General features: G+C 32.7%; 1 protein-coding gene across 3 annotated transcripts; it reads left to right on the top strand.

Annotated features, from left to right (window-relative positions):
* The first annotated feature begins 4,560 nt into the window (after window positions 1–4,560).
* LOC106461644 (adenosine 3'-phospho 5'-phosphosulfate transporter 1-like) lies at window positions 4,561–27,410 on the top strand. 3 transcript variants are annotated; one of them, XM_013921483.2, is made up of 3 exons: window positions 4,561–4,581; window positions 21,164–21,384; window positions 25,762–27,410. In XM_013921483.2, exons 2-3 carry the CDS (start codon window positions 21,237–21,239, stop codon window positions 26,865–26,867), a joined length of 1,254 nt encoding a protein of 417 aa, XP_013776937.1. In that variant the 5' UTR covers window positions 4,561–4,581; window positions 21,164–21,236; the 3' UTR covers window positions 26,868–27,410. The 3 variants fall into 3 exon arrangements, with proteins under 3 accessions (XP_013776937.1, XP_022244358.1, XP_022244359.1); XM_022388650.1 differs by lacking the exon at window positions 4,561–4,581 and adding an exon at window positions 4,596–4,680; XM_022388651.1 differs by lacking the exon at window positions 4,561–4,581 and adding an exon at window positions 15,188–15,371.

The following is a 27,410-nucleotide window of genomic DNA, read 5'->3' as shown; positions in this document are numbered from 1 at the left end:
TATTGTTTACTCGAGTGTGCACTGTTTCATCGTCAGCTTGTAACACATTGTTTACTCGAGTGTGCACTGCTTCATCTTAGCATGTAACACATTGTTTACTCGAGTGTGCACTGCTTCATCTTAGCATGTAGCACATTGTTTACTCGAGTGTGCACTGTTTCATCTTAGCATGTAGCACATTGTCTACTCGAGTGTGCACTGTTTCATCTTAGCATGCAACACATTGTCTACTCGAGTGTGCACTGTTTCATCTTAGCATGTAACACATTGTTTACTCGAGTATGCTCTGTTTCATCGTCTGCGTGTAACACATTGTTTATTCGAGTGTGCACTGTTTCATCGTCAGCATGTAACACATTGTTTACTCGAGTGTGCACTGTTTCATCGTCAGCATGTAATCCTAGTTTGTCCCATTTCTGATATTATTCTGTTATTTTTCTTCTCAATAAAAAAGTAGAGATTTATTACATCCTGAAATTTTTGATAGTCAAAAAACATAAGATTGTATAAAGTTTCCAGAAGTAACAAAGATAATTGTGTAAGATTTTCACTCCCATGTGGTTATTCGTAGTTGTTAACACCAATTGTTTGTGTAAAAACACTCTGATCGTGACTTCAAAAAAGAATCTGAGCTCGATAGAAACTCAGAAGTTTACCCAATTGAACAAATTCTGCTACAGTAATGTTATCTTAGAAATATAGCTGTTAAAAAATGCTAAAGATTATTTAACCACATCTAATACATAGAACTTTGCTCTTAAAGTAACAGACATTACTGTGGTGTTAGAAAATGTGCCTGGATCAAACAATATTACTGTGATGTTACAAAACGTGGCTGGATCAAACAACATTACTGTGATGTTAGAAAATGTGCCTGGATCAAACAATATTACTGTAATGTTACAAAACGTAGCTGGATCAAACAATATTACTGTGACGTTACAAAACGTGGCTGGATCAAACAATATTAATGTGGCGTTACAAAACGTGCCTGGATCAAACAATATTACTGTGATGTTAGAAAACGTGACTCAGGCAAACAACATTGCTGTTACCAAATGTGACAGAGGGGAAAACATTATTGTAAATTTACAGAAAAAAAAACTGACTGGGGCAAATAACATTATTGTAACGTTATAAAACGTGACTGGGGCAAAAAGCATTATTGTAACTATAGAAAACGTAATCAAACGACGTTATTGTGGCGTTAGAAAACGCGACTGAGTTAAACACCATTATTGTAGCGCTAAAATGTGTTGCTCGATGTGAACACTAAAATCTTTTTATGCAAGAAAAACGGTGCTGCTTGATGTGGAGGGTTTCTTTGATCAATAATTCCAGGTCAGTATTAGACTTGCAGAGGATAGAGAAATTTGATAGTATAGGTTGATATCCTGTTTCTTCACTATGTTGGCGTATAGAGGAAACACAGGGGTTATTCAATTTTTTTTTTTGTGTTTTGATGGACTTTCCCATATGTTCATAGGCGCCCCATTCCTTATTGTTCTTGGCTTGTCTATCTTTACACGTGTGGAGACTGTAAGGCCTCCTATATTGGCAAAACCAAACGCCATTTAAAAGTCAGAGCCATATGATAACCACAGATATGCAATGAGATGGGCGTTGCGAAACCGATTGGTTAGTGTACTCGAACTGGGAACCGGAGTAGGTGCGTTATAAAAATAGCGGTCAAATTCCACTATTCAGCCAGACAAGATCTGGTAGTAGGTGCTGCGCTGCCTCCCATTTAGTCTATCAGTTTAAAATTACAGACGACTGTGCGAAGATAATGTCGTGTTGCAGTGTGCAAAAATATTTTGCTCTTGAAACTTTTAACAAGCAGTTTTCACATTCTAGTTAAAATAAATTGATTATGAAACCCTCTCCTATTCAGGATTTGACTGTTAAATATTTATTTATATACATCAAACAATCGCTTTGTGAACGTTAACAAAGAGAGAAAAGAAGGCGTGAGAAGAAGAAGATATATCCGACTTTGATTGTGTTTTAAATCGAATTTTCAGACAACAAAATAAAAAAAAAGAAGATCGTCGCAATTAAAGGGCAAATAAACAAAGTATAAAATGGAAAGAGTGAAATATATTTTAGTAAGCAGAACTGAAGGCAGGGGGTATAAACACTTCAAAATTTCTTCTGACCCGATTAAAAAAGAAGTAATAATTTGTTTGTTTAGTTGTTAGGCACAAAACTAAACAATGGGTTATTTGTGCTGTGCTTATCACGGCTATCGGGACCCATTTTTTTAGCGTTATAAGCCTTTAAACTTACTGATGAACCACCAGGGGCAAGAGAGATAGAGCAAAGACAATACTTGTTTCTAAAGCATGTGCAATTTTTATGTCTGTAAACTATATTTTTTTTATATTGTATTTTTGTAACGAGGCTTCCTTATCGAAGTTGCTAAAAAAATCAAGATTTAATTTTTCCGAAAAGGGAAAATACTCAAAATATTAAATGTAAACCAGAAGGAGCGCTGGGAGTGGCAACTTTTTTTTTTAGTGGAAATATTTCTCTTGGCATACCTCCTCCCCTTCCGAACCGAAATCCTGGCTACGGCCCTGCTTGTAAGAGAAACTGCTACAGAAGTATGATTGACAAATCATCAGAAATACGCAATCTATCAGATTATAGGTGTTTATTCTTCAATTATCTATTTAAAATATTCTTATTAAAAGATGTCCTCCACTGGTGGCTAGGTGTTAAGTTTAAGGAATTATAATGGTAGAAATCGAGGTTCAATACCCACAGTGACCACAACACAGATAGCCCATCGTGTAACTTTACGCAACTTGCTCTTGAGAGTCTTAATATGGTGCTTCCATCTTATGACTAAATCTAAAATCACATATAATTTACACGAGATTTATTATACAGAAAAATGGTTTGATTGCGTGCGCTCTTGTTAAGTTTATGCTCTTTCGTGATCATTTAAAGTTGTCAGAGAAACATCTAAACAATAAAGTGTATTATTTTGATCGTTCATTACGCATTAAACACTACTTAAATATTCCACGCGATGCTTTTATTCTGTATTTTTTAAACAAACCTCTTAGAGATAGCATTGTATTTCGATCCCTGATATAAAATACTTAAAATACGCTTCCAGGTGTCTCTCTCTCTTTTATTCCTTTCATCAATCACGTTTATTAACTTGTTTTAACCTTATTGTTCTATACATGTAGATATTTCCAACTAACAAACAACCAGAGAACATTTGAAGGTTTTCACCAATGAGTTTTTTCTTACTAATGAATACCACACCTCTATTCTACTTGCAAAGATAAACCTGTAGTTTTCAAACATATTATTTGTACATTACGTTTGTTTCTCTTGAATATAACACACTTTGTAGATTTGTTTAAACTGCTTCAAACTAAATTACACCATCAGGGCCTCTATACTTTATTTCTTTTCTACCCCCCCCCTCCCTCCACACACACACACAAAAGAATTTTGTCACTAAAACATGTAAAGTTCTAATGTCATTACATACCTGACATTTTCTCACCTACACGAAGACATATCCCTCTGTTAGAATTTGATTTAGAAAATGACGTGAGTAGTAGAAATAGGTTATTTACAGTCTTAAAAGTTCGTATTTGTCTTTACACCAACCAGGACATTGTTGTAATGTTAGCAAACCGTATTACTGTGACGTTACAAAACGTGGCTGGATCAAACAATATTACTGTGATGTTAGAAAACGTGGCTGGATCAAACAATATTACTGTGATGTTACAAAACGTGGCTGGATCAAACAACATTACTGTGATGTTACAAAACGTGGCTGGATCAAACAATATTACTGTGATGTTAGAAAACGTGGCTGGATCAAACAACATTACTGTGATGTTACAAAACGTGGCTGGATCAAACAAAACATATTAAAAAATGTATAATTTAAATGAAGACTGCATGTTGTTCAGTGTTGGAGACGAAATACTGATTTTACCTTTTTTTTCGTTGTGTTTTCTTGTTGTAGTTTCTCCCCATGATTACTGTTTAGTGTTTTATTTGTTTAATTATCGTTATATTGAGCAACTGTACTTTGACAATGTATAAAGACTTATGTAAATTCATTTTATTCTGCTTTAGCTACTGAAGATGGAATCTGATAGAATTCCGAAACGTTTATCCATGTTCCCTTTTTGTCAATAAATAATGTTGTATATCATAAGTGTCGTAATTTTGTTTATTATCAAACTTCGTTTTCCTTCGAACACATCGATTGCTAATCTAAACTGTTATTTGTATTTTAAAAGGATGTGCCTGAAAGCTTTTATTACACATTTTTCTAATTGTAGTAATTAAAGCAATGTTCAATATGCTCTGTTAGTAATAGTAATACTGATTGACTCATTAATCTAAAAGTCACGCAAATAAACATTAAATATTGAACACTTGTATTAGACTAAATAACACTGACTGGGTAAAAGAAAAGGCAGAAAAAAATCTTACACGGAATGGGTGTTCATTTCCAAATTTACTATAGTAATTTTATAAATAGTCCCTCTCTATATAATAGTTTTTGGGGTGGCGGTTATTGTGATGTTGTCACAGGTGAGTTTTCTATTTTGGTTTTTAAATTCCAAATTGAGATTGTTTAACGTGCGAAAAAAGTGTCACACTAACTATATTTACACCTTCCTGGGCTTGAGTGTAAGTTAATACTTGGAATTTGAATTAATTGTTTTAGTATTATCTTTTCTTTTGAGATATATTTACCTTATTTCTAATTTTATTCTAAATCGGTAAATAATTAATAAATTTTTGACGTTACATCGTGGATGGAATTCCAATTCCATGTTGACTTAAAGTTACACGTTAAAATATACCGCTAAACGATGGACATATTGAAATGTAAATTAATAATCAGCTTGAAATAATAATTTTTTACCGCTTAAATTTGAGCTAAAAAGAGCGATACTTCAGTAGTCGGTACTGCCTACTAGGTTAACTTGACCTGCTTTCTTGTTAATTATTAATATTAGTCTTAATTATTGTAATTAATACTGTTACTAGTATTACTTCTACTAGTAACACTGACCGATTCATTGACAGCGTTAATTGTCTTATCACTTGTAACAAAACCTGTATGATGTATCATTACACAGTTCTTTGTTAATAATGAAAGTACTAACTTCAGTAGAGAAATACCACAAAATAAATCAAATACTTTCAATGACCAAAATAGTTTAGTTTTTGATGCTATCAAGGAACATGTTTTATTTTAAGGCTCCCATCTTATTTTGTCCACAATATCAAAAATTAAATTTATGAGGTTGATTAAGTGTTATTCTTATGAAGAGTAAGTGTTCATTAACTTAATAAGTAAAGATCATGATATATCTAACATATACTCTATTCATAGCCAAACAGATGTGAAATGTTACTGGTTAATACTATGCTGTGAAAATATGTGGCATGGAATCTCAGCTATATTCTCAAATAGTACTGAAAGTGAAACACTGTGTATTTAAAATACAAATATTAAATATTTACTATACTGTAAATTAAATAGAGAATGTGTTTTATGTATTGTTTACTGAGATATTACATTGTGTTATAAATCATTTTTCTGCCTAAATACATTTATTGCAATACAAGTAAAATTCCAGTTGAACATCTTGTGTAAGTAGTTTAATTTATTATTAACCATAATTATACATTCTTTGGAGATCCTGTTAAAGGCATGCCATACATTTTCAAACATAGTTAAAAAATTTCAAATGGTAAGTATCAAGTGTTTTGTCAGATTATAAAACAGATTTGTTATGGTATGTAGATTAATCTGTAACTGAAATGTTTGCACATTATTCATATAATTATAATTGATATATATTAGAATCACAATCCTTTAAGCTTATATTTAAGATATTAAAATGCTTGATAGAATTAGTATTGATGATAGTTTCTTTTGATTTTGATTACTAATTTTGAACAACTAATGACTAAGCACATAGAAAATTTTTTCAAAGATTTTATTTAATGTATTGAAATGTAAATTTATAGAGCATAAATGTTGCAGGACCATTAATGTCCACTGTGCCAGTTGTTATGTTAATAGTAATATTGGACTTAACTGATCACCTCCATTCAGTGTAGAGTAGGACAGTGGTGTTCTGCTTGTGTGGATGGTGTTGATCCTCCAAATATGCACTCCACCTCCATGAGGTGGGTCCCAGAGGTTGATGTTGTGCCTAGTTTTTGTGCAGTTCTATCTGGAGGGTGAGGTTGCATATATTTTTTAGGAATGACCCACTTCTGTGCAGTGGAACCTGGAGGTTGGTGTTATGCTCCAGCTTCTGTGAGGGATGATGTTGGGCATATTTCACAAATACACCCCACCTCTGTGTGGTAGGTCTCTGAGGTTGATGCTGAACACAGCCTCTGTGTGGTTCTATCCTGAGAGTGAGGTTGCATATCTTTCAAAGAGGCAATCCATTTCCATGCAGTAGGACCTGGAGGTTGATGTGCTCCAGCTTCTCCAGCTAATGTTGCTTTCAAGTAGATCCTTCACATTTCAGTTCACTCCTCCTATTGGGATCCCTCGTCTTACCATCACCTGGATGTTGGTTCTCAGTGAGTGGTTTTGGATTAGAGCTGGCCCAATCAACATGAAAACTCACACCTCTTGGTCAAGATTTCTCATCTTACCTCGGTCTAAGTTTTTTGCCACATACACATCTTTCCAACATGTGTTACACCTGTGTGTGGTTGAGTTTTTGCACACATGTGTGCCAGCATCTGTGTAGTTCTATATGGAGGGTGATGTTGCACGGGGCAAATGTTGTCCCTCTAGCACTCCACTTCAGGGGGTTTATTACCTGAGGCTGATATTGTACTGTTTGGAACAAATACAATTGGCTTTGGATTTGATGTGAACCGCCACATTGGCACATCCCTCCCTACCATCATTGTGTTCCCAGATGTTTGGTTGTTGTTGTGGATTTGTGCACATGTGCCCTGTTTTGTAGATTGGCATGTAACTTTTCTCCTTCCATTCTGCTCAACTTGAGGTAAAAATAGCGTGGACCATCCTCCTACCACAAATTGGATGATGTATGCTAAATGGCATCTAGTTTTAGACAGGAGTTGACCTACACCTTAGTCACTTTTTATCCTATTTAGCTTTCCCCACCTTCCCTTTTGTAGATGGAGATTTTACATTCATTTGTGAAATTTGGGTTCGAACCCACCCAATTTTCTCTCCTTCTTTGGATGTTCTTCTCCCATTTTATGCCTGTGTATGTGACACCTACTACCACACAGGGTAAAAAGTATACCTGGTACAGAAGTGGTGCAGTCTTCCACTTGTGTTCCTCTCCCAATGGGGGTTCACATCATGGGTGTTTTTTGGATACTTTTGAAGAATACTTACGTGTATCTCTGGAACTGGTCCTTCCAATGTGTCAATGTGGGATTCTAGCTATATGTGTTAGAAGAGGTAAAATACCATATAGGAAGTTATAATTTTCCTACACTGCAAATTGATTTCTGATAGGTACTTACCTCGAAGGAAGTTACATGCATCAGGAGACTTTGTAGCACTCCTAATGGTGAAGGGTTGTCATATTATGATTTACAAGTTAAGACATTGTGAATCATGTGGATTGTAATGTAGATGGGAGTTTTAAGGCTTGAGGCATGCAAAGAAAAAAAAGAATAGCTATACGTGTGAGTAGAGGTAAGTACCTATTAGAAATCAGTTTTCAATGTAGGAAAATTATAACTTTGGGGTCACGTGATTGATGTAATCCACTGATGCAGTTGGGAAAGGGTTAACAAGAAGTGGAAACCAAACTTTCATTGTCATAGAAAACTATATAGTAATGAAAAACATATGGACACTGATACAAGCAAGTGAACTGGGTCTCTGAATAAGGCCATGAAGAAACTCGGGGCAACAGAATACGTACTTAATTGGAAATACATTCCAAGCCTATATAGTTAGATAAAAAAAAGAGATAAAAATTAACAATTCATTTTATCAGCAGGATGCAGAAGCCACTAAATTGATAGGTCAATGAGAAATTTATGGAGTGTAGGGTGTACTATCAAGATATTGATGAATATCTCGCACTATGTTCAGGGAGGAGTTCATAGTTAAGGTGATAATGAAATATAAAACACTAAACATGAGCCCTACAGAGCGAGGCTGTATGGAAGGAAACACATACTAGATGGAGGTTGAGCAACCCAGATTCTAAGCACATCAGAGCTACAGATAAGGAAATGCAAACTGAGGAAAAAACAAAAAAGAGTGTACAGTATGTCCCAATGCTGATGGGATGACCTGTTGGTATGCAAGAAATGATCAATCAATTTTGGTTTATTTTAGAACAGTGTTAACAACAAATCAAAAGCCACAAAAATGTGCAGTGGTTAGGGTTTTGACTCTGCCTAGAATGACAAGAATGATGCCAACACCCTTTTTGTTAAGTATAAAAAGCTAGGGTTTAAAGGAGAAAAAAAACAAGACAAGAATAAAAGAAAAAGATAGTCCTTCTGCTCTTCACTGAATCCTCTGAAAAAAATGCCAGCCTTAGCACATGTGGAAATCTTCAGTATTCAAACTTCATGTAAATCTAAATGCCTTCTCTACTTTGTCTAATAATATATCTAGTATTCAGAAGGTCTTGTGAGAGTTAAGCTACTTAATAATTTACTGAGTATCATAGAAATGTTAATAAGTATATTAGAAAAATTATTCATGAGACATCCCATTGAAGAGATCAGTGTGAATGTAAATTGTTGAAATTTTTTCAATCAACTATATGTTTTGAGTTACTTGGTCTTTGAGTTGTTCCTTTATTCTTTACATAAATTTCCTCAAGCCTTACCAATGGCTGCATATAACAGAATATTGTGATAATAAAGATATTCACTTGTAATGATTGTAGGTCAAACCCAGCAACAAGAGAGAGTCAGTTACACAAATTTTTAGTAAAATGTACAAATCTGTTGTACACAAAAAATCAGATGTGTTACAAAAGGATTTGTACTTAAAATACGTCTGTGAATTCATGATGTGAGTCGACTGACAAGTGGGAGTTCAAGATAATGTTCATGTGAAAAATAAGAATATTTCTATCCATCGTACAGTTTGCATATTGAATTTGCTTGAACTTTAGAATATTCAAAATGCATATCTACAGTTTTCTTTGGTATCCCTGTATAATGTATCTGGTGTTTACTCTTCTCTACTACAAACTGTCACTAAGTCAGCATTGTAGGGTAAAATGAATAACTGATAACTAGTACATCAAATACCTAATACCATGTTAAATGGAACTCTGTAACAGTTCATGGAAGGTGCACTTTGACCCCACCCATGCACATATGGTTAAGCTGACTATATTAAACAATAATTTTATCCTTTTTTTATACTTTTATATTAATCTTAGCATGAAGTGGCTTTTTGTATAAGCTCCTTCTGTTTATGTAAGATTGTTGGATATATAAGACTATTTAGTGTAGGCATTATTATTCAATTTATTTTGTGAGTTAATATTTAATGATTTAGTTTTTCATAGCAAGAGAGGTAAAAGTTAATCATTTTAAAGGCAATAGTTATGACAAGTTTGGTTACATAACTCAGTAAGAGTTGTATGTTGTGTTTGCAATTACATTGTTGTTGAGGCTTTACTAATATTGTTGACATCACATTACTCAAACCTTCATTATTTTTCTTGTTACCTTAACTGAGTATTGTTAAATCATCCCATTGTGTTGTTTAGAGAAAATTCCAGAGCCTTCAGTGAATAAAGTATTTATATAAGTGGCTTGCAGGCACAAGTCAATAAGAAAAATTAAAGAAGGAAAGTTAGGTGAAGTGAAAGAAAAGTCCAGTGAGAGAAAATTTAGAAAACATGAAGGTAGCTAGTGTGTGAGTGACTTGCCATAATGGGCGATATTTTAAAGTGAGTTTCACAGTTTAATAGAGATAAGGAGAATAATTTGTCTTGTCAAAGGGTGTTCTAAAGTAATTGAACCTGCCTGTGTGAACTTTGGTGAAAAGAAGACTATTATTTGAAGTTTAGGATACAACTGTGGTAACCCATGGGGTAGTGTAACTGAATTATTCACTGATACTATTCTGATAAGAGGAGAGAAAAATAGTTTGTCTTGTGAAATTGGATTCTAAAGTAATTGAATCAGCCTAAGTTGACTTTTGACAAGAAAAAGAGAACTATTTGGAGTTTGAGATACAACTGTGATATCCATAGTGTAAGGAATTTTTGTACATATGTTGAACTTGTTTCGAATATATTATTTTAAAACAAGTGGAGTATGTGCTGTCCATTTTTTGTTAAACTTTTTCACCAAGAAATCACAGATGCCTACTGTAGAAGGATCCGTAATCCACATACTCATAAAACCCTGATAAAGATTGTATCTAAATGCAGAAACCTATACTAATTTTTGAAGAAATATATTACTAGTAATATATTCATATAGTGTGTCATTGATGGTTTAGTTTATATCTGAATGTCACAACCACTATCATTTTTTACATAAGGTTATTAAGTGCAAAGTTAATATCAAATCATAGATTAAAATATGACTGAGTTTGGTGCAATGGAACCATAACTGTAAATCTAGACAACACCATATGCTGTGTTACTTAATGAGACAACATGGAACATAAAAAATCTTAACAAAGAATACATTAGTACAAAAGATAAATCTTTAAACAAAGAATAATTTCAATAAAGATGCATCTATTATAAAATACCTTTTAAAAGTTTAATAAAATGCCCTTTAATAGAGAATGCCACAAAAGATAGCTTAAAAGTTTAATATGATACACTTTTAAAATGTTCTTCATATCTCTTCATACTTACAAAATACTCAATGAACTTTCGTATTTTTATATAAAATTTGAGAAGAAATATTGTTTAATTTTATCAATTTAATCCTTACAAATGAAAATTATTTTTTCTGTTGTTGGAAGTTATACAGTAACTAAATTTTTATATAAGCTGATTTGGTTAAAGAAAAAGAAGGAAAATCAACACATTTACTTTTAACAAGTAATATCACACATAACTGTAACTCTTCTCTATTTTTTTAGTTTATTGAACAAGTAGGAACTTTAGAATGATACCATGCTTGTTCTTTATCTTTATATTTGTATAGGCATGATGGTTATGGATGAGATAGACTACAGTGAGGACAAAAAACTTTTCTGAAGCCAAGGACTTTTATTCTTTTGTAGATATCTTTTGTTGAGGTTGTTGTTACTAGATTCATGGGTTGAATCTCTTTTTGGATCACTATTGGAACCAGGGTTGGGTATTTAACAAATGTGACTAGTTTGTCCATAACTATCAGCTGTGGCTTTTTCTGTAACTGCCAGAAAAGATAGAGTCAAAGGCAACAAATCATCAAATTTTCCATTGTCAGCTAGGACAGAGTTTAAATTTCCACCAAGTTAATCAGACAGTCCCAAAGTCAAAAGACAAAGACAAATGTGTTATTTCTATCATAGTAGTATAACACCACACAAAATATTTTGTGCATTAAGAGAAGAAACTTTGAAATGCTCCTATATATGAATGCATGGTTTTGATTAACACTAAGAATGTTACATCACTAACATGATTCAGGCAAATAATGTTAAAAGAAAAGGGTTTTTGACATTGATACCTTCACACTCAACCAAAGTTATGAGGTCTAGCTTAATGAATTATCCAGTCTATGAATGTGTGTGACAGTTCCTGTGTGTAGAATTAGTGTAATTCAAGGTTTAGCACATTTCTTTTGTCTAATCTTGTACCTATGTTTAAAAAAAAAACATGTATAAAATTTAAAGAAAATTTATGAATAAATATACTTTCTTATACTATGTTATGGGGGCTATTTATTGGAAGATGTCCACATATCACACACACTTTTCTCAAGTTTTCGTGTTAGTTAAGAATGTTGATCTAGCTATATATCCTAATGACACAGGTAAAGCATCACAAAATGTGAAGTGCAGTTAATCTTTAATGTGTATGCAGAAAACATGGAAAAAAGAACAGTGAACAGTACAAGTATAGTACTGGCTTCATGATGATCTTGATGACGTCTTATCATCTTTCTTGTGTTTTCATCCTCATATATATGTTGTTTTTTTAATTTGGTTTTTATATTAAAGCTGCAGATGATAAATATATTAAAATCCCAGTTTAAATTTTATGTATGATATTTTTTCTTAACAGTTATTAAATGACTTTCATTTTTTAAAATATTAAGTGAACTATTTATTACATAGGAAGAGAGAGAGAGAGAGAAAGTTTGATTTAACTTTTATTGTATTATATGGTAGTACATGTAGTAATCTGGAACAGATGCTAAGACAGGTGTTTCAGAAACTTGTACTCCATTATGTTATAGTAGTGATATCCACACAGATGTTATTATGTTCATACTACATCATATTAGTAAGTTTAGATGGTTGGAGAGACCTGATAAGTACTGAATAAATAGTTAAATTTTATTATAGAATAATTGAAAACAGTATCCTAGGTTTTACAGGATATGTGTAATAAGTTTTGTCACTTATGTTATTTTTTCAAAAGTGGGAATTTAAAAACACTTTCTCCGGGAGAAATCGAAAAAATGTTGCTGTAAGAAATTTTGATTTATTTAATTTTGATGGATAAATTTATAAAACAAATAATAGATTATTTGCTTCAGGGTTGATGAATATGTTGTGTTGTCATGAATGAAAGGAGAAAGATTAGATAACATATGTTTAGCTTTGTCTTTTCTTTGTGACATGCAATTCAACTGCTTTGATATATTGGTGTTTAATGAGCTACATTCATGATTTATAGATATATCTGTTTTGCATCTATAGTTAAAGAATGATCTGTGACAACATTTAATGGTATTTGTTATCAAATTGATTCATGGGTGGTCAGAGAGCTGGGTGATTAACTCAATTAACAGATTATTGTGAACTTTGATTACCTTGATTTGTGTCATGTAAAAGAAGCGATAAATCAATCAGTGTCATAAAAATAATCAACTAATGCTTTCAGTTGTTCAAACTATCCAAGTAACTGAAATACTGTCATTATGATTTCTCATTATTATTTTTGATTGATTCAAGTTTGTTCAGTTTAATCAATTAGTGTTATAATTGACAAAATAATCAACTTATCAAAATCAGTGTTTTTGATTATTACTATTTTCAGTTATTCCAATTGTCCAAATGACCAAACTATTGGCAGATAACAAGCCACATTAATATCTGTTGTTTGTGTTTACCTTTGTACTAAATAATAGTGTAGCTTTAACTTAATGTATTGTTTACTTACTACAAGTTTCTAACATAATTAGTGTCACTTCGGATAAGATTGCTTTAATAGAAAAAATTAGGACATTTTCGTATTTATTGTTCTATATTTTCTAAAAAAACATGTTGATTGCCGAGTTATTTGTTCATTTAACTGTGTTTGTCAGAAAATGACTAGACCTGGAATATTAATGGTTTAATAATATGTAACACCTTTTTATTTGGTTTTGATGTATAGTCTTTTAGTCACCACTAATAGCCTAAAATACTTTAGCTGTTTGGATAATGCATAACATTCTGTCACAATTATCTGTTTGTCCACTGAATAATAACAAATAATTAATCATGACAGAAGGTTGCATATTATCCAAACACTTAATTATTTTAGGTTATTAACCCTTTTGCAATGGGCTGATATATTTTGCATCTCCATGACTGGGGAAGGACATTTATGCAAAAAATATATGGTAACTTTGAACATTCCTCACAAAATCTCATAAGGTTTTGTTAAAGTTTATTAGTATTTTGTACACAAAGAATAACATTATTTTAATTATGTCTTTTTGATAAAAATGTTATTTATCTATTTTAGTTATTTGCACTCAAACTGTGAATAGTTTGAGTGCAAAGTGATTTTCATTTTAAGTATAAAAATACTTTTCTTCATGTTATAGTTTCACATTTCATTTGCATTTCACTTCTTGTAATTTTTTACCTGTTTATTATTAGTCAGTGTGTATTAAACCATATGTAATCCATACATAGAATTCTGAACATGTTAGCATCAAATTTATGTTGCACATTAAACAATTAGTTTTTGAAATTAATTTATAGGTCATGAAAAACTTTGTTTTTACATATTACAATGAAAGTAATAAATCATAAAATGTATAAATCTTAGCTTTTATAAACCTGCATGTTATTTGCACATAGTTGCAATTTATTTTAAACCAAAACTCTGCTTATGCCTTCAATAATCCATCATGCAGAAGAGAAGCAACATACTGACTTTATAATTATTGGCCCCAGTCTTGTTGGCATGAAGTTGTCAGCTTAACAAGAACTGAAAAGTTCTTTTTGGCAGAATTTTTCCAGTAGATTGAAGCTTTATACATGTACTTGAATGTGAATAGCAGGAGTAATGGAGATGGACAAAGATACTGGTTTACAATTCATTTTAGATGTTTGATTAACAGAGCTTCTTTTAATCTTTATTACTCATGCTTGCACACACGCTTTGCCTGTTGTAACGCTAGAGATCTAAAAATGGTGAAGTTGCTGTGTTCTTTATCATTCACTGAGTCACTATGCTGTGGTGTTCAAGCTCAGTACAATCAAATGACATATACAGGATTATATTAATATATGATTGTCCAGACTCCTTATTTAATTTTTTTTTTTTTTTCAAACAAAAAATGAGTGGTATTTATATTATAAATGTTTTTATCAGTTTTGATAAATATAGGATTGGAATTTATTATGGAAATAGTGAGGTAAAAAGGGTATAAAAAGCAAATACTGTAGAAATGTCACTCCTTTATCCTTAGAAAATGAAATGCACTAAAGTACAGACTTATTGATGGTTTACACTGTGATTATTTGTCATCCAACCAATCAGAAAGTGCCACCAGTACAAGATTAATAAAAGTACAGACAATCATATTAGTAGTGCATAGACACATAACACAGGGCACAAGGAGCATGTGTCTCCTACTTTTTTCTTCACTTGGTGTATATATCCTGTTATTAACAATTATGGTAGACAAAATGATCAAACTTGTGATTACATAATTTCAACTTGAGTGCTTTTGACATAACAACTGCTGTTTATACTTTATACTTTCTGTTCTTTCTGATTGAATACTGAAGGGATCTTTCCTTTCCTTGTCAGAACTAGTATTAAATAAGGTTGCTAAACATGTTTTGTTTTACCCCTCCACCTTCAACAGAGTTATGTAGTTTGAATGCAGATATGGCTCTCAAGACTGAAATACTACATGATAAAAATGTAGAAACCAAACTTTTGGCTGATAAAGGATAATCAATGTGAATGTTTATGGTAAGACTCCATGTTTTGTTAGAAACCCTAATTAAGAATTGGAAGAGGGCATGTTAGAAAATCAAGCTTCTTAAGAAGTTAAACATCTCAGGATATGTTATTTATAAATTAGAAGATTCTGTGTTAAATACAGGTGTGTGAATATTATCTTTAGAATAGTTAGGCTAAGTCCACACTGTGTACATTTGCTTCAAACATTTTTTTTTATGATGTGGATGTTATGTTCAGCAATTTTACTCACTTCTTTGTACAATGAAGAGCTTTAACCTAACCCCACTGCTGTGAAGATTTTTGCACATCCTACAAGCCTTGAATGAAGCTCTCACCCCTACATATATTAACAAGTACCAGTCTTGATGTAATCATCATTAGACTATAACCCTCACCAGTAGATGGGTGACACATCTTCCATGCATAGTAACCCCAATGGGCCTAGATTTTAACATTTGAACAAAGGGTCATTCTTTCCTTGGCACCATGTTCAAAAATTATCTTTTTTTAAGAATTAATGGCATTTCTGCTCTCATTATTTTAAACTTTCATTATCATTTATAGTGTAGTCTTTGTTTCTCTAATTTTCTTGATTATAAGAAGGATACAGAATTGTAAACAATTTTGTTAAAAATTTGATTTGATTTTTTTCATTTAATCAAATTTCTAATTTTGGAACACGTGTTCTGTTGTCTGTGGATCTTCTGAATTACACATCCATGTTTCTGATACTCCTCAACAGGAGTCATCCAATACTGAAATGGACTAGAGGTACTCTGATAGTTAGCAGTATTACTTGATGGTTGGTTGTTCTATTCTGGTTTGAGATCCAGGATTCCTAACTTCCTTCTTTTGTTACTTCAGATGAACCTACCCCATCTTTTGTGAATTTCATTAGTGTTGTTTCTACACCTGTTTTTTGCTTCTAATTCCCTCTTCCCAGTGATGACCCATCTTTGTTCTTCACTTCTTGGATTACACAGATATGTGTTGTTTGTTTTCTCTTTCTCCAATTTTTTTTCAGAATCTAAGGCTACCTTGTTGCATAAGCCTTCATCATATGAGTTTTTTTTTCCTTTTTTTAATCTCTCTCTTACTACATCTACACATTTTTATCTCTTATTTATTCGTCTTCTTCATTACTTGTCCATACTTCACCTTTTTTTTTGTGCTTTTAATGGGGAACCTTGTACATACCTGTTTTCCACCTTGCCCTCTTTTTTTATTCTTCCATTGTGTCCCAGTTAATTGGCCTGGCATGGCCAGGTGGTTAGGGAACTTGACTCACAATTTGCACGTAACAAGTTTAAATATTCGTCTTACCAAACATGCTTGCTGTTTCAGCAATGGGGGTGTTATAATGTGATGGCCAGTCCCACTATTGTTGGTAAAAAAGTAGCCCAAGAGTTGACTGCTTTCCCTCTAATCTTTCACTGCTAAATTAGGGATGGCTAGCTCAGATAGCCCTCTTGTAGCTTTGGGTGAAATGTAAAACCAAAACAGTTAATTCTTTGTTTCTGGGACATACTTCATTAGGATGTCATATTTTCTGACAATTAATTCCTCAACCTTTTCTCAGGGATCTCTGTGTTGCACCCTTTCTTTATAATGATTGGTATTTTGGGTGTTTCTTATATCTAGTAATCTGGAGCTAATGCAGATCATCAGCAGTCATCTCTGCTCTCTTTGGTTTCTTGCATTCTGGACCAGGGGACCGTGCCAGGTTTCTCATCCTCTACAGCTTTGTGGGGTCATCCTCTCTCCTGTTCCTAGTCCTCTTGTTACTGTCTAATGTCCATCTCTCTCTCAGGGCTGATCATCACATCTAGAATGGATACTTCCCACCATGGTATTTTCTGTGCTTTCCAGACTTTCCCTCAGCATCTAGTTTCCACACTTTTGGTCGCAAATCCTAGACTTTATAGTTCTGGCAGAGGAAGCTCTGGGTATGGATTGTTTCAATCTCTTTTTCTATGCTTAAGACATATTTTCCTTTTATTCTCATTTATAGAAGCTCTGGCACTCACTTTGCCATTGAAGCCTCTTGCACTATTTGCCAAAAGTACAGGTTGATGTTATTTATGTACCACTTCTTTCTCTCTAGCACCTGAGCTGCTTAGAAGGGTGATTGGATGCTTTCTTGTATTCATTCTACCTCCCATTTCTTCCTTACACGATCATTCCATCACCAGTTATTTTCTGTCATATTTGAGTAGTTCAGTGTTATCTAGCTCAATCTGCTCCAGTATATGGCAATCACTATAAACTTTTCTTTCCATAACATCCTTCTTCCTTTAAGCACTTAATCACATTCCACTTTAACCATTTGGATTTATCAACTCATTTAGTTTGTTTATTCTTCCATGGAAGAGGATGCCTGTCAGCTTTATCACATAACTTCCTATCAGGTTTGTCATCTTATGTTTTCTCTCATTTTTGATCTTATCTTATCCTATCTTGGAGGTAGGGATGTGGATTACCCCCTGCCGCATTTATGGCCTACTACTTGCATCACATGACAGTTTCATCTGCAACTGGATTTCATCTCACTTCAGTTGCTATTCTTCAGTCTTCCCAGAGACTAATAAGGTGAGTTTTGATTATTTTGTCGTTGGTTTTGAACAGCTTCCTCATCACCATTATTATATATCAATGTATATAAACTAGAAACAATAAAACTCACAAAGTGGCCAATGATGCCTCACAGGAAATTTTTCTTTCCCAAAATTTCCATTGAATGGGGGATAATAGAAAGTGTTAAGACCATCTGCCTTTGCTCCGTGCCCACTATTCAGATGGGATTTTATGTAAGACTGCTTTGGCAGTGAATATATATTTTTCTTCCAAGCCGTACTTTATATAAATGAAAATGACAGCACTAGGTGTGTGGCTGCTCTCACACTTGGCTAGTGCTTGCTGTCCTTAGTCTTGGTAACCCATTGCACAGTCTATCAGTGTAATGTTTCCTATTTGATCTGAGCACTTCTCCAGCATTCTTATTTATGTGAATTCCTTCCTCCCATTTTCTCTTAGTTGAATATGGAAGAACTTTCTTTTCTAGTCTCAAGCTGTTGGATAAGTCAATGTGGAGAGTTTTCTATTGCAATAGTGTAATCCCACTGTTATGAGACTGTGAGGATGCACACCTCAATGGGAAGTAGGGATGGGGTGTTACCTAGAAGTGTAGTTCAGTCTACCCTACTACGTTATGAACAAAGCCATACCCAGCAGTTAGTCCAGCCAAATAGGTCTTGGGTTTCCTTGGGAAGCAGGTCTGGGATAATTTTTCCGTACATCTGTTACTCTGGTATCTTACATAATATTTATCCAATATGGAATGGTTTGATTAATTGCTCTATCCACACTACACACTCATGCTCAACAAACAATCACTTGTGAGATAATGGCTGGTTGAGCAATCTTACATTTTGCTCACCTATGTAACACTTTAGCACCATGAAAAATATTTTTTTATAACACTTTTTGCTCTACAACCTCTATTTGGTAAAGAGATAGATTGAGATAGATGTGGCCTCCCACCAAGTGATGCCCACTAGGCTAGTCCTCCTTGTAAGTGACATGCTCCATGTGTTTTCAGTATGGGGTTCTAGCTCTTTATTGTGCAGAGTGATGAGTAATGTATTTGAAGTTAACATTTTTCTTACCTGAAAATGTATTTCAAATAGCATCTCACCTTTCTGTACAACCTCCCAACTCCCAATCTATTTCTTTTACCTCATCAAGAATGAGCCTTTGTTTAAATGGTAGTACTAATAGGGATTACTATACATGGAGGATGTTTCATCCTCCTGTTGGTGGAGGGCTGTAATCTGGTAATGATTACATCATTGGATGGTGCAGTACACACTAACATATGCAGGGGGTGCAAGCTTCATTCAAGGCATGTGTTGTGCACAAAAATCTTCACAGCAGTGGTGCTAGGTAATAGCTCTCTGTTGTGCAGAGAAGTGAGTTTCTATCTGAAATACACTTTCAGATAAGCAGAATGTTACCTTTAGAACTCTTTTTGTCCCACAGATTGGTCTTATACAATTATTTACAACAAAGTTTAATAAAAAAGTAATAACAATGATGTTTTAAAAATTTATTTTTGGTTCTGTGTATGCACATACAAGATTTAATTATTTTCACTACATGGAGGGCTGTGGGCTCAGTATGAGAAATGGAATGAATACAGCAATGAGTGATCTTGGGACCAATTATTTCAACTTCAAAATCAGATATGGACTTATCGTACCAAAATATTTTAAACCTCTACCCCCTTCCAAATCATTTGCAAAGTTCTTTCATCACCGAGATATAGGTTTCATGTGTCACTCTTCTTTGAAGAAAATTTTGAGCCCATCATCACCTTTTATTGATATTTCTTTTTCCTAATATATCCTATAAAACCACTCATGAGTAATAGTTCCTCAATCTACAAAATTTTCATAACTAATTGTTTCGTAACCTTTTCATATTTTATTTTTGTAATGTGGACTTGGGGCTTTGTACAAATTTTCAAAAAATTTGTATTGTACCAGTATTTGGAGCAAATGTTCATCGTGTGGACTTAGCTTGAGATAAACATTAACACAAAGTTGTCTCAGTGGATGTCTAGCCACTCAAACTGTGCTGATAAGAGGTAACAAAATTAAAAGGTTGAAATGGGCATCAAAGCACAAATAGTGCAATAAGCAAAGCTGAAAACATGGTCTTTACACGTGAATCTAACTTTGAATTGTTCAATAACAATCAATGACAGTTTATTTAGCAAAGGAAAGAACTGTTTTATAATCAATGTACAACATCTACAAAAACGCACTTGGGGGGATGAGTGCAAATTTTATTTGCCAGTGGTGTTAAACTCTGTGATTCATGCAGAATTGTTGGCACTGTGACTGTTGACAAATACAAGAAGATGCTGATTCATCATGTCATTTGCTCAGGAACTTGGCTCATTGGACTAGGATTTATCTTTCAGTGAAATAATCCCAAGCATACAATAAATTTGATGAAATAGTATCTTGATGGTAAACACTATTTGAACACTCACAACTGTGGCTTGGTCTATATACAGTACAAATATGAACATTCTTGAAATTGTATAGGGTTATGTAAAAACTGAAAAGATCAAAAGGTGAACAGATAACTTGGCTGAATTGTGGGAATAATACAGGACATTGTGTAAAATATTACAAAATCCTACAATGATAAACTTTACTCACTTTTTTCTGTGATAATGTTTTGCACTATTAATAAATTTACTATTTAGTTGCCATTACTTATTGTTTGTTACTCCTGACATCAATATAGTTGAGCAGAGTTAATATTGCTCAAACTGCAGTTCTTGTTGCTAATGGTGTGGATTTGTACTATTGTGGTTGATATTGCAAATGTTCAAGTTGTGTTTGAGAATAAATATTTACAGTAATAATTAGACTGTAAATACATGATTGTAAATTACCATGCTGAATGTCATTATGTATTTTCAATTCTTCCATTTTATGTAACTTTTCTAAAAAAACCAATGATATTTATAACTTATAATTTATAACCAGAATTTTAAAGCTAGCATTTTTTTTAATATCCATAGAAGTAGAAGGTTAATATATAGTAGACCTATTAATTCATTTTTTCTTTGCATATTATATTTAGTATACATTTGTGACTTAGAAAGTTTATACGCTGCATTAAAGAACACTTAAAAATATGTAATGATATACTTTATAATATATACATATATAGTCAATGTGAAAAAAATATGTGCATGTTCAGTTTAATGTTGTTTTTTTCTTTAGGTATACTGTGATTTTAGTTGTAGCAGTACTGCAGGTTATTTTGATTCCAGTGATTGTTATTAGTTTTGAAGAAATGGTTTCTACATTACCAAATGGTAGAGAGGTTGGAGAGTGGTGGGTTTTTCAGCTTTCAATAAATCTTCTTTGTTATGCTACCATTATTGTGCCTGGGGCTCTGATTATTTACATTGTGAAGAGAACACATTTTGTAGAAAAATCAGGTAAGATTTAAAAGTTGATTAGTTTTTAAATGGAAAAACCTATTTTAGAAGCTAAAATGTAGAAGAATTTGGTAATCATTACCTACAGATATCATTTGTTATTTTATCCAAGTCTTGTGAATATTTGTGACTTTTGTGTTAACACTAGATTGTTTAGTTGGCAGTTGAGCTGCTACAAAGGCTTATTAAACAAATATTCTGACAAGGTACCTTACTTCCCTTTCACATACAAAGCTATTCTTGTTCAGTTTTGGCCTCCATTTGCAAACATTTTTTCGCATGCCACAAGCCTTTCACTCCCATGCACCTCTCAATTCACATGGTTTAAGTGATTTTCACATGTAAATTATCATGCGACCAACTTCCACCATTAATAGCACCACACACCTTAATGACTCCCTTTATGCTATTCTACCTAACTAGCACTTCTCGTTTGGCAGTGCTTGTATTTAGAAGTTCAGTTTGTGCTCTCGTCAAGTGCTTTTTTTTTTCGTGTCAATTTCTCTCAACAAGTTTACTATTTATTATACAGTAGTGATATTTGTAACTTATTTCTAAGTGAAATTATTTTATATTTCTACCCAGTGATGGAACTTAATTCTTCATTACAATTTTTTTTTCTACTTTTTATTTCATTCTGCCAACACGGTTGTGTTTTGTTATTCATTTTGAATTCCAAATTCTTTGTAATCACTTTGGAGGTTATATCTTCTATTAGCACGCATATATAGGCTTCAGGTGGCAGAATTATAGGCTTTACTTCATCAGAAGATGATCATCCAATGAGCTGACCTTCATCAAGCCTCGACTCGAGTTTGGGGGCCCACACATTTTGAAATTTAGTCTGCTGACTTTGGAAAGATAGGGCATTATATGGTTAGGGTTTTTCGAATATTTTTACTGTTAATATTATTATATGTAGTTATTTGGGTTCAATAACATAATTTTAGTTAGATTGGTCAATACTCCTAGTGAAGTTCTGGTATGAAGTTAGAGCTTTGTTGTATCCTTTGTCTATAATGTTAGATTAGGCTTAACATGGTTCTTTGTTTTTCAGGATTACCTGTAATTCATGTTACTGGTGTATTGTAAATTAGGTTAACAATATTGTTTTTTTTGGTTTTTTCAAAACATCACATCTTGTACATATTGTTACGTCTCCGTTTGTTAATTAATTTTCCGTAACTTCGTTCCGACGAAACTTTAGCGACACAAGTCCTTACTTAATAAAACTGGTTTATTCTTTCCGAATATAACTTTACGATACACTTAATTTCAACATTTGCGCTAAAACAAACACTAGAACAACGAACGTTAACTTCAACAATACCCTGTGACTGCAGATCAATTACTCACTACCTACACAATGTCCTGCCACGCTGTCACCATCCTATATATACCAGACTACCCCCCCAATCTAGGAAGGTTCGAGAAAGAAGTGGCGTGACACTAGTCACGTGACCTCGCTGACACCACAATATTCGTATTAACTTTGTTTGTGTGGACCCCTGGAGTCAAAGTGGCATATTATGCCATTGTCTTCACATGATATCAATGCTTGCTTTTGGATTTGTTTTTTGTATGAACAGATACCACATTTTAATGATGCTTATATTTCTATGTGTTTTTGTTTTGAAGCACTGTACTTGACATGAATATAGCTTAAGCCACCCTCCTGCCCTCTTGATATGTATTATAGTTTATTTGTATATCCTTACTTTGAAAGTCATTCTCATGAAAATTGTTGTATACAGATGCCCACTTCAAGAGGTGTTTTATCATCAGTAATTATCACCTTGTTTCCTGTTATGATCAACTTCTACTTAACTCTCGTGGACTCGTATGGATTACTGAATCATGTATTGATAGAAAATGAATGTTTGTTTTAAGAAGTAGCTAGTTGGATTTGGAATTCAACTGTACAGAGTACTGAATTAATTTCACTTTGAAGAGATTTATCTATATTCAAAATGGTCCAGACTGTGAATAATCCATATTGTTGATCTGTGGACTGTCATAGAGATCAGAAAGAATAATTAATATTATTACAACTGTAAGAGTAACAACTCATAAAATCTTCAAAATCAATTAATCAAAAGCAGTAGGTTAAAAATATAATGCTCCTAATAGCTAGATATTAGTTTTAATTTTTTATTATGTTTGAATTACAGAAAATAACAAATCTACCACCCTTGATGAATGATGGCAAAATATTACATAGAAAATCAAAGAAAGATTGTGCATAAGCTTAACATCGTGCAAAGTTAATGATAAACAGTTGTTGCCCATTTATTGAGAGGTTCTGGGGGGATTAAAAATAGAGGAAAATAAAGCATAGAACACATTTTATATAAGAAATTAGAGTTGGGCTATTAATCAATGACCCATGAGCATCGATTACATCAATTAGTGTCACGTAAAGTAATTGATTAATTGAAATAAAGAATTAAATTGATTAATATCATGAAAACAATCAACTTATTTCAGTTAGTGTTTTCACTTATTCTAAATATCCATTCATCATAATTATGATTAAAGTGATAAATTTCACAAAAATAATCAACTTATCAAAACTGATGTTTTTCATTACTAATGTTTTTGATTATCCCATCTATCCAAATAATTGAAATATTGTCATTTCATTTGTTTGTTGTTAAGCACAAAGCTATACATTGAATTATCTGTTCTCTTCTCACTGCAGATACTGAAGCCTGATTTGTTGCATTATAAATTTTTCTGTAAGATTTTTTATAGCCTATTCATGATTACTGTATCTTTCGGTGTATAAGATGCACTTTTTTACCCCAAAATATGATGTCAAAAGCTGCTTGCGTCCTATACACCGAAGGTATGAATAATATATATGTATATACGATATACACAAGCCATGTGTAAATACATTTAAATAGGCATGCATAGTTTAGTTCAATTGAATGTGTTATTTATAACAATAGTTGTTTTTTTCTTTTAAAAACATAACTATTTATAATGCTCCAAAACTAAATAACAGTAAATCTTTTTTCGATTTACAATATTTTCTTATTTTGATGTTTTGAGCTCTTTTGTGTTTAGAACAATATATACTAATTTTTAAAGTATGAAATTGAATTTTTGTTTAATAAAAATCTTTCAAATGCGACTGTAGCTTTTTTTCCCCAAAACTTTGTCTTCAAAATAAGGGGTGTGTCTTATATTCTGAAAAATATGGTAGTTGGTATGTAATTGATTAATGAGCCCAATGATTAATTTATTTGCAAGTTCCACTTATTGCTCAGCTCTATAAAGAAAAATTTTAAAATTGTAATTGAATTTCAAGATTTCAAATGACTTCTGTACAATTGGCATTGTAGCATTTTATATAAGATTGGCATTTAATAATTTGGAATAACTTGCTTTCAAAGAAGCCTACAGAATAAATGTTTTCATTTTTAAGTAGCCATTTTTCACTAGTAAAGTGTACAACAAAAATTTTATATAACCTATTTTTGGCACCATGATAATGTCTGTTTAAAAGTTACATGTAAATTGATTTTTTTGTTCCTTTGTATTTGCAAAAAAAGATCTGTTCTGCTTTCAAACATAAACAAACTAAAAGTTCAAATCAAAACTTAAGAAGACACGCAGTACTGTGCAGTGTTTAGTATATTTATTGTGCCTCGATGAAGGCACAATAGATATACATATGTATTCTGAGACAGCGCTTGTCTCTGCCCATACCAATCCACACTTTGTGGTATATGTAATAATAACATATTTTGTGTGTTGTTTTAATGTATTTTGGTCCCAAAAAATATATTCCACCAAAAGTGTGAATAATTTGGTTCGCCTGAGTTTACTGTTAGTTACTGAAATTTCTTACATTCTGTCTTACTTTCTAGATTTCATTTGATGTACACTTCTATTCATGTATCTTTTATGCAGGTAATTTTGTATCAAGAAAAAAAAAACCCAATAACATCAGGATAACATAAATATCAAAACCAAAATAAGACTTGAAAACCCTCATTTGGCATGTGGTGAATGTAAAAATATGCTACCAAGGATAGTCAACAGTTTAAAGCAAAATTGACAAGCACAAACTGTAGATGAATATAAAAGGAATATTGCATTCAAGTTAAATAAAGATAAGATATAAAATAAAAACTAAGTATGACTTTTTGTATATTTTACTTTTACTTGTGATTTTTAAACTTTTAGATTTATTTTAATTTGTTTTTTTATCCTAGTTTTAAAATAAAATTCTTAGCTTACGGTAACTGTGTGATTTCTGTTTCTCAAGAGTTTTTTAAGAAACTTTTTTTCTTTCGCCTTCTTTTGTACAGATTTTTTCTAAAATGAATTGTAGCAATTCTGAATTTTTTTGTTTTTGTTTTTCAGGAGCAGGATGTGTGATGAAAATTATCAAACTGTGCATCTATGGCAGTGATGCAGAAAAATTGAGTTTAGAACTTGGTCCCATGAAACAGAATCAGTCTTCTAAAGCAGAAAGATCCACATTAAAAGAGGGCATTATCCTAGTGTTCTGTTTCCTTGGCCTTCAGCTGTCGTATCTTACCTGGGGTGTTCTGCAGGAAAAGATAATGACCAAAGAATATGAAAATAGTACAGGAAGCATTGGACTGTTTACTGATTCACAATTTTTGGTGTTTGTTAACAGAGTGCTCGCTTTTATTTTTGCAGGAACTTATATAGCTTTCACCTGGCAACCAAGACACACAGCTCCTCTCTATAAGTACTCTTATTGTTCATTTTCAAATATTATGAGCAGCTGGTGTCAGTATGAGGCCCTTAAATTTGTTAGTTTTCCTACTCAAGTTCTGGCAAAAGCTTCAAAAATTATTCCAGTCATGTTAATGGGAAAGCTAGTTTCTAAAAAGAGTTATGAATACTATGAGTACATATCAGCAGTTATGATTTCTCTTGGAATGATGATGTTTTTGTTATCTCGAGGCCAAGCAAAAGACAATGAAACTGTAACTACATTTTCTGGTGCAATAATTTTAGTAGGATACATGTTGTTTGACAGTTTCACTTCAAATTGGCAAGGGTCATTGTTCTCAACTTACTCCATGTCGTCTACACAGATGATGTGTGGTGTGAATCTTTTCTCTTGTCTTTTTACTGCAGCCTCTCTTCTTCAGCAGGGTGGGTTTGTAAAATCTTTTCACTTCATGATGCAATTTCCCCTATTTTGTATTGACTGCTTCTTATTATCTATTTGTTCTGCTAGTGGGCAGATGTTCATATTTTACACCATTTCACAATTTGGACCTGTCATATTTGTCATCATGATGACAATTCGTCAAGCTGTTGCTGTTCTTTTATCATGTCTCATTTACCACCACATGTTAGATATCAAAGGAATAGTGGGAGTGCTTATAATCTTTGGTGCTCTGTTTTTCAGAATCTACTATGGCCAGAAGCTCAAAACTGCTCGTAAAGCAGCAACTGTTAGTTCTTCAAATGGAAGGTTACAGAAATAAATATCAACTTTAGGGAAACCAATGAAACAACAAAACTGGTTTATATGTAATTTTTTGTCTTTTAATAGCACCTGGACCACATTTGAAACTCACATTATAACACATTCATGAATTATTTTAAAAGAACTCTTATAGTATCCTGTTGATTTCATTGAAATAGAAAACTTTGATTGGATATGGCATGCCAGCAGTTAAAACATAAACACTATGTAATTTAGGACTGTGACATAGTGTATAAAGAGGTAAAAGCTATTATGTTGAGTAATTCCACATTATTTGGAATGTTTGCATCTACCCAGTTTTATATGAAGCATCAACTGTACACTTAGGTCTATGAGATTTTTATATATATTTAATTTCACACACCTACTGTACTTTTGCTTACCAGCTCTATATTCACCTGGTAGTATTTATTATGGAAAGTGTGGTTTTATTTTTGTATAAAAAACATGGTTTATTCTTCTAACTTATTTCAGTTATAAAGAAATAAAATTAATTTTTTTATTACTTATTACAGCTTTTACAGTAAGTAAGATTTGTTTT

The sequence above is a fragment of the Limulus polyphemus genome, unplaced genomic scaffold, assembly GCF_000517525.1.
Source record: "Limulus polyphemus unplaced genomic scaffold, Limulus_polyphemus-2.1.2 Scaffold1003, whole genome shotgun sequence".
In the NCBI taxonomy this organism is placed as follows: domain Eukaryota; kingdom Metazoa; phylum Arthropoda; class Merostomata; order Xiphosura; family Limulidae; genus Limulus; species Limulus polyphemus.
This window is presented reverse-complemented; position numbering and strand designations above follow the sequence as displayed.

What these genes read in the sequence shown, in the direction of transcription:
- LOC106461644 (XM_013921483.2), top strand. Translation starts at nt 21,237, where the DNA reads ATGGTTTCTACATTACCAAATGGTAGAGAGGTTGGAGAGTGGTGGGTT. An exon ending in ACATTTTGTAGAAAAATCAG is followed by an intron (nt 21,385 to 25,761) that starts GTAAGATTTAAA and finishes TTTGTTTTTCAG; the next exon opens with GAGCAGGATGTGTGATGAAA.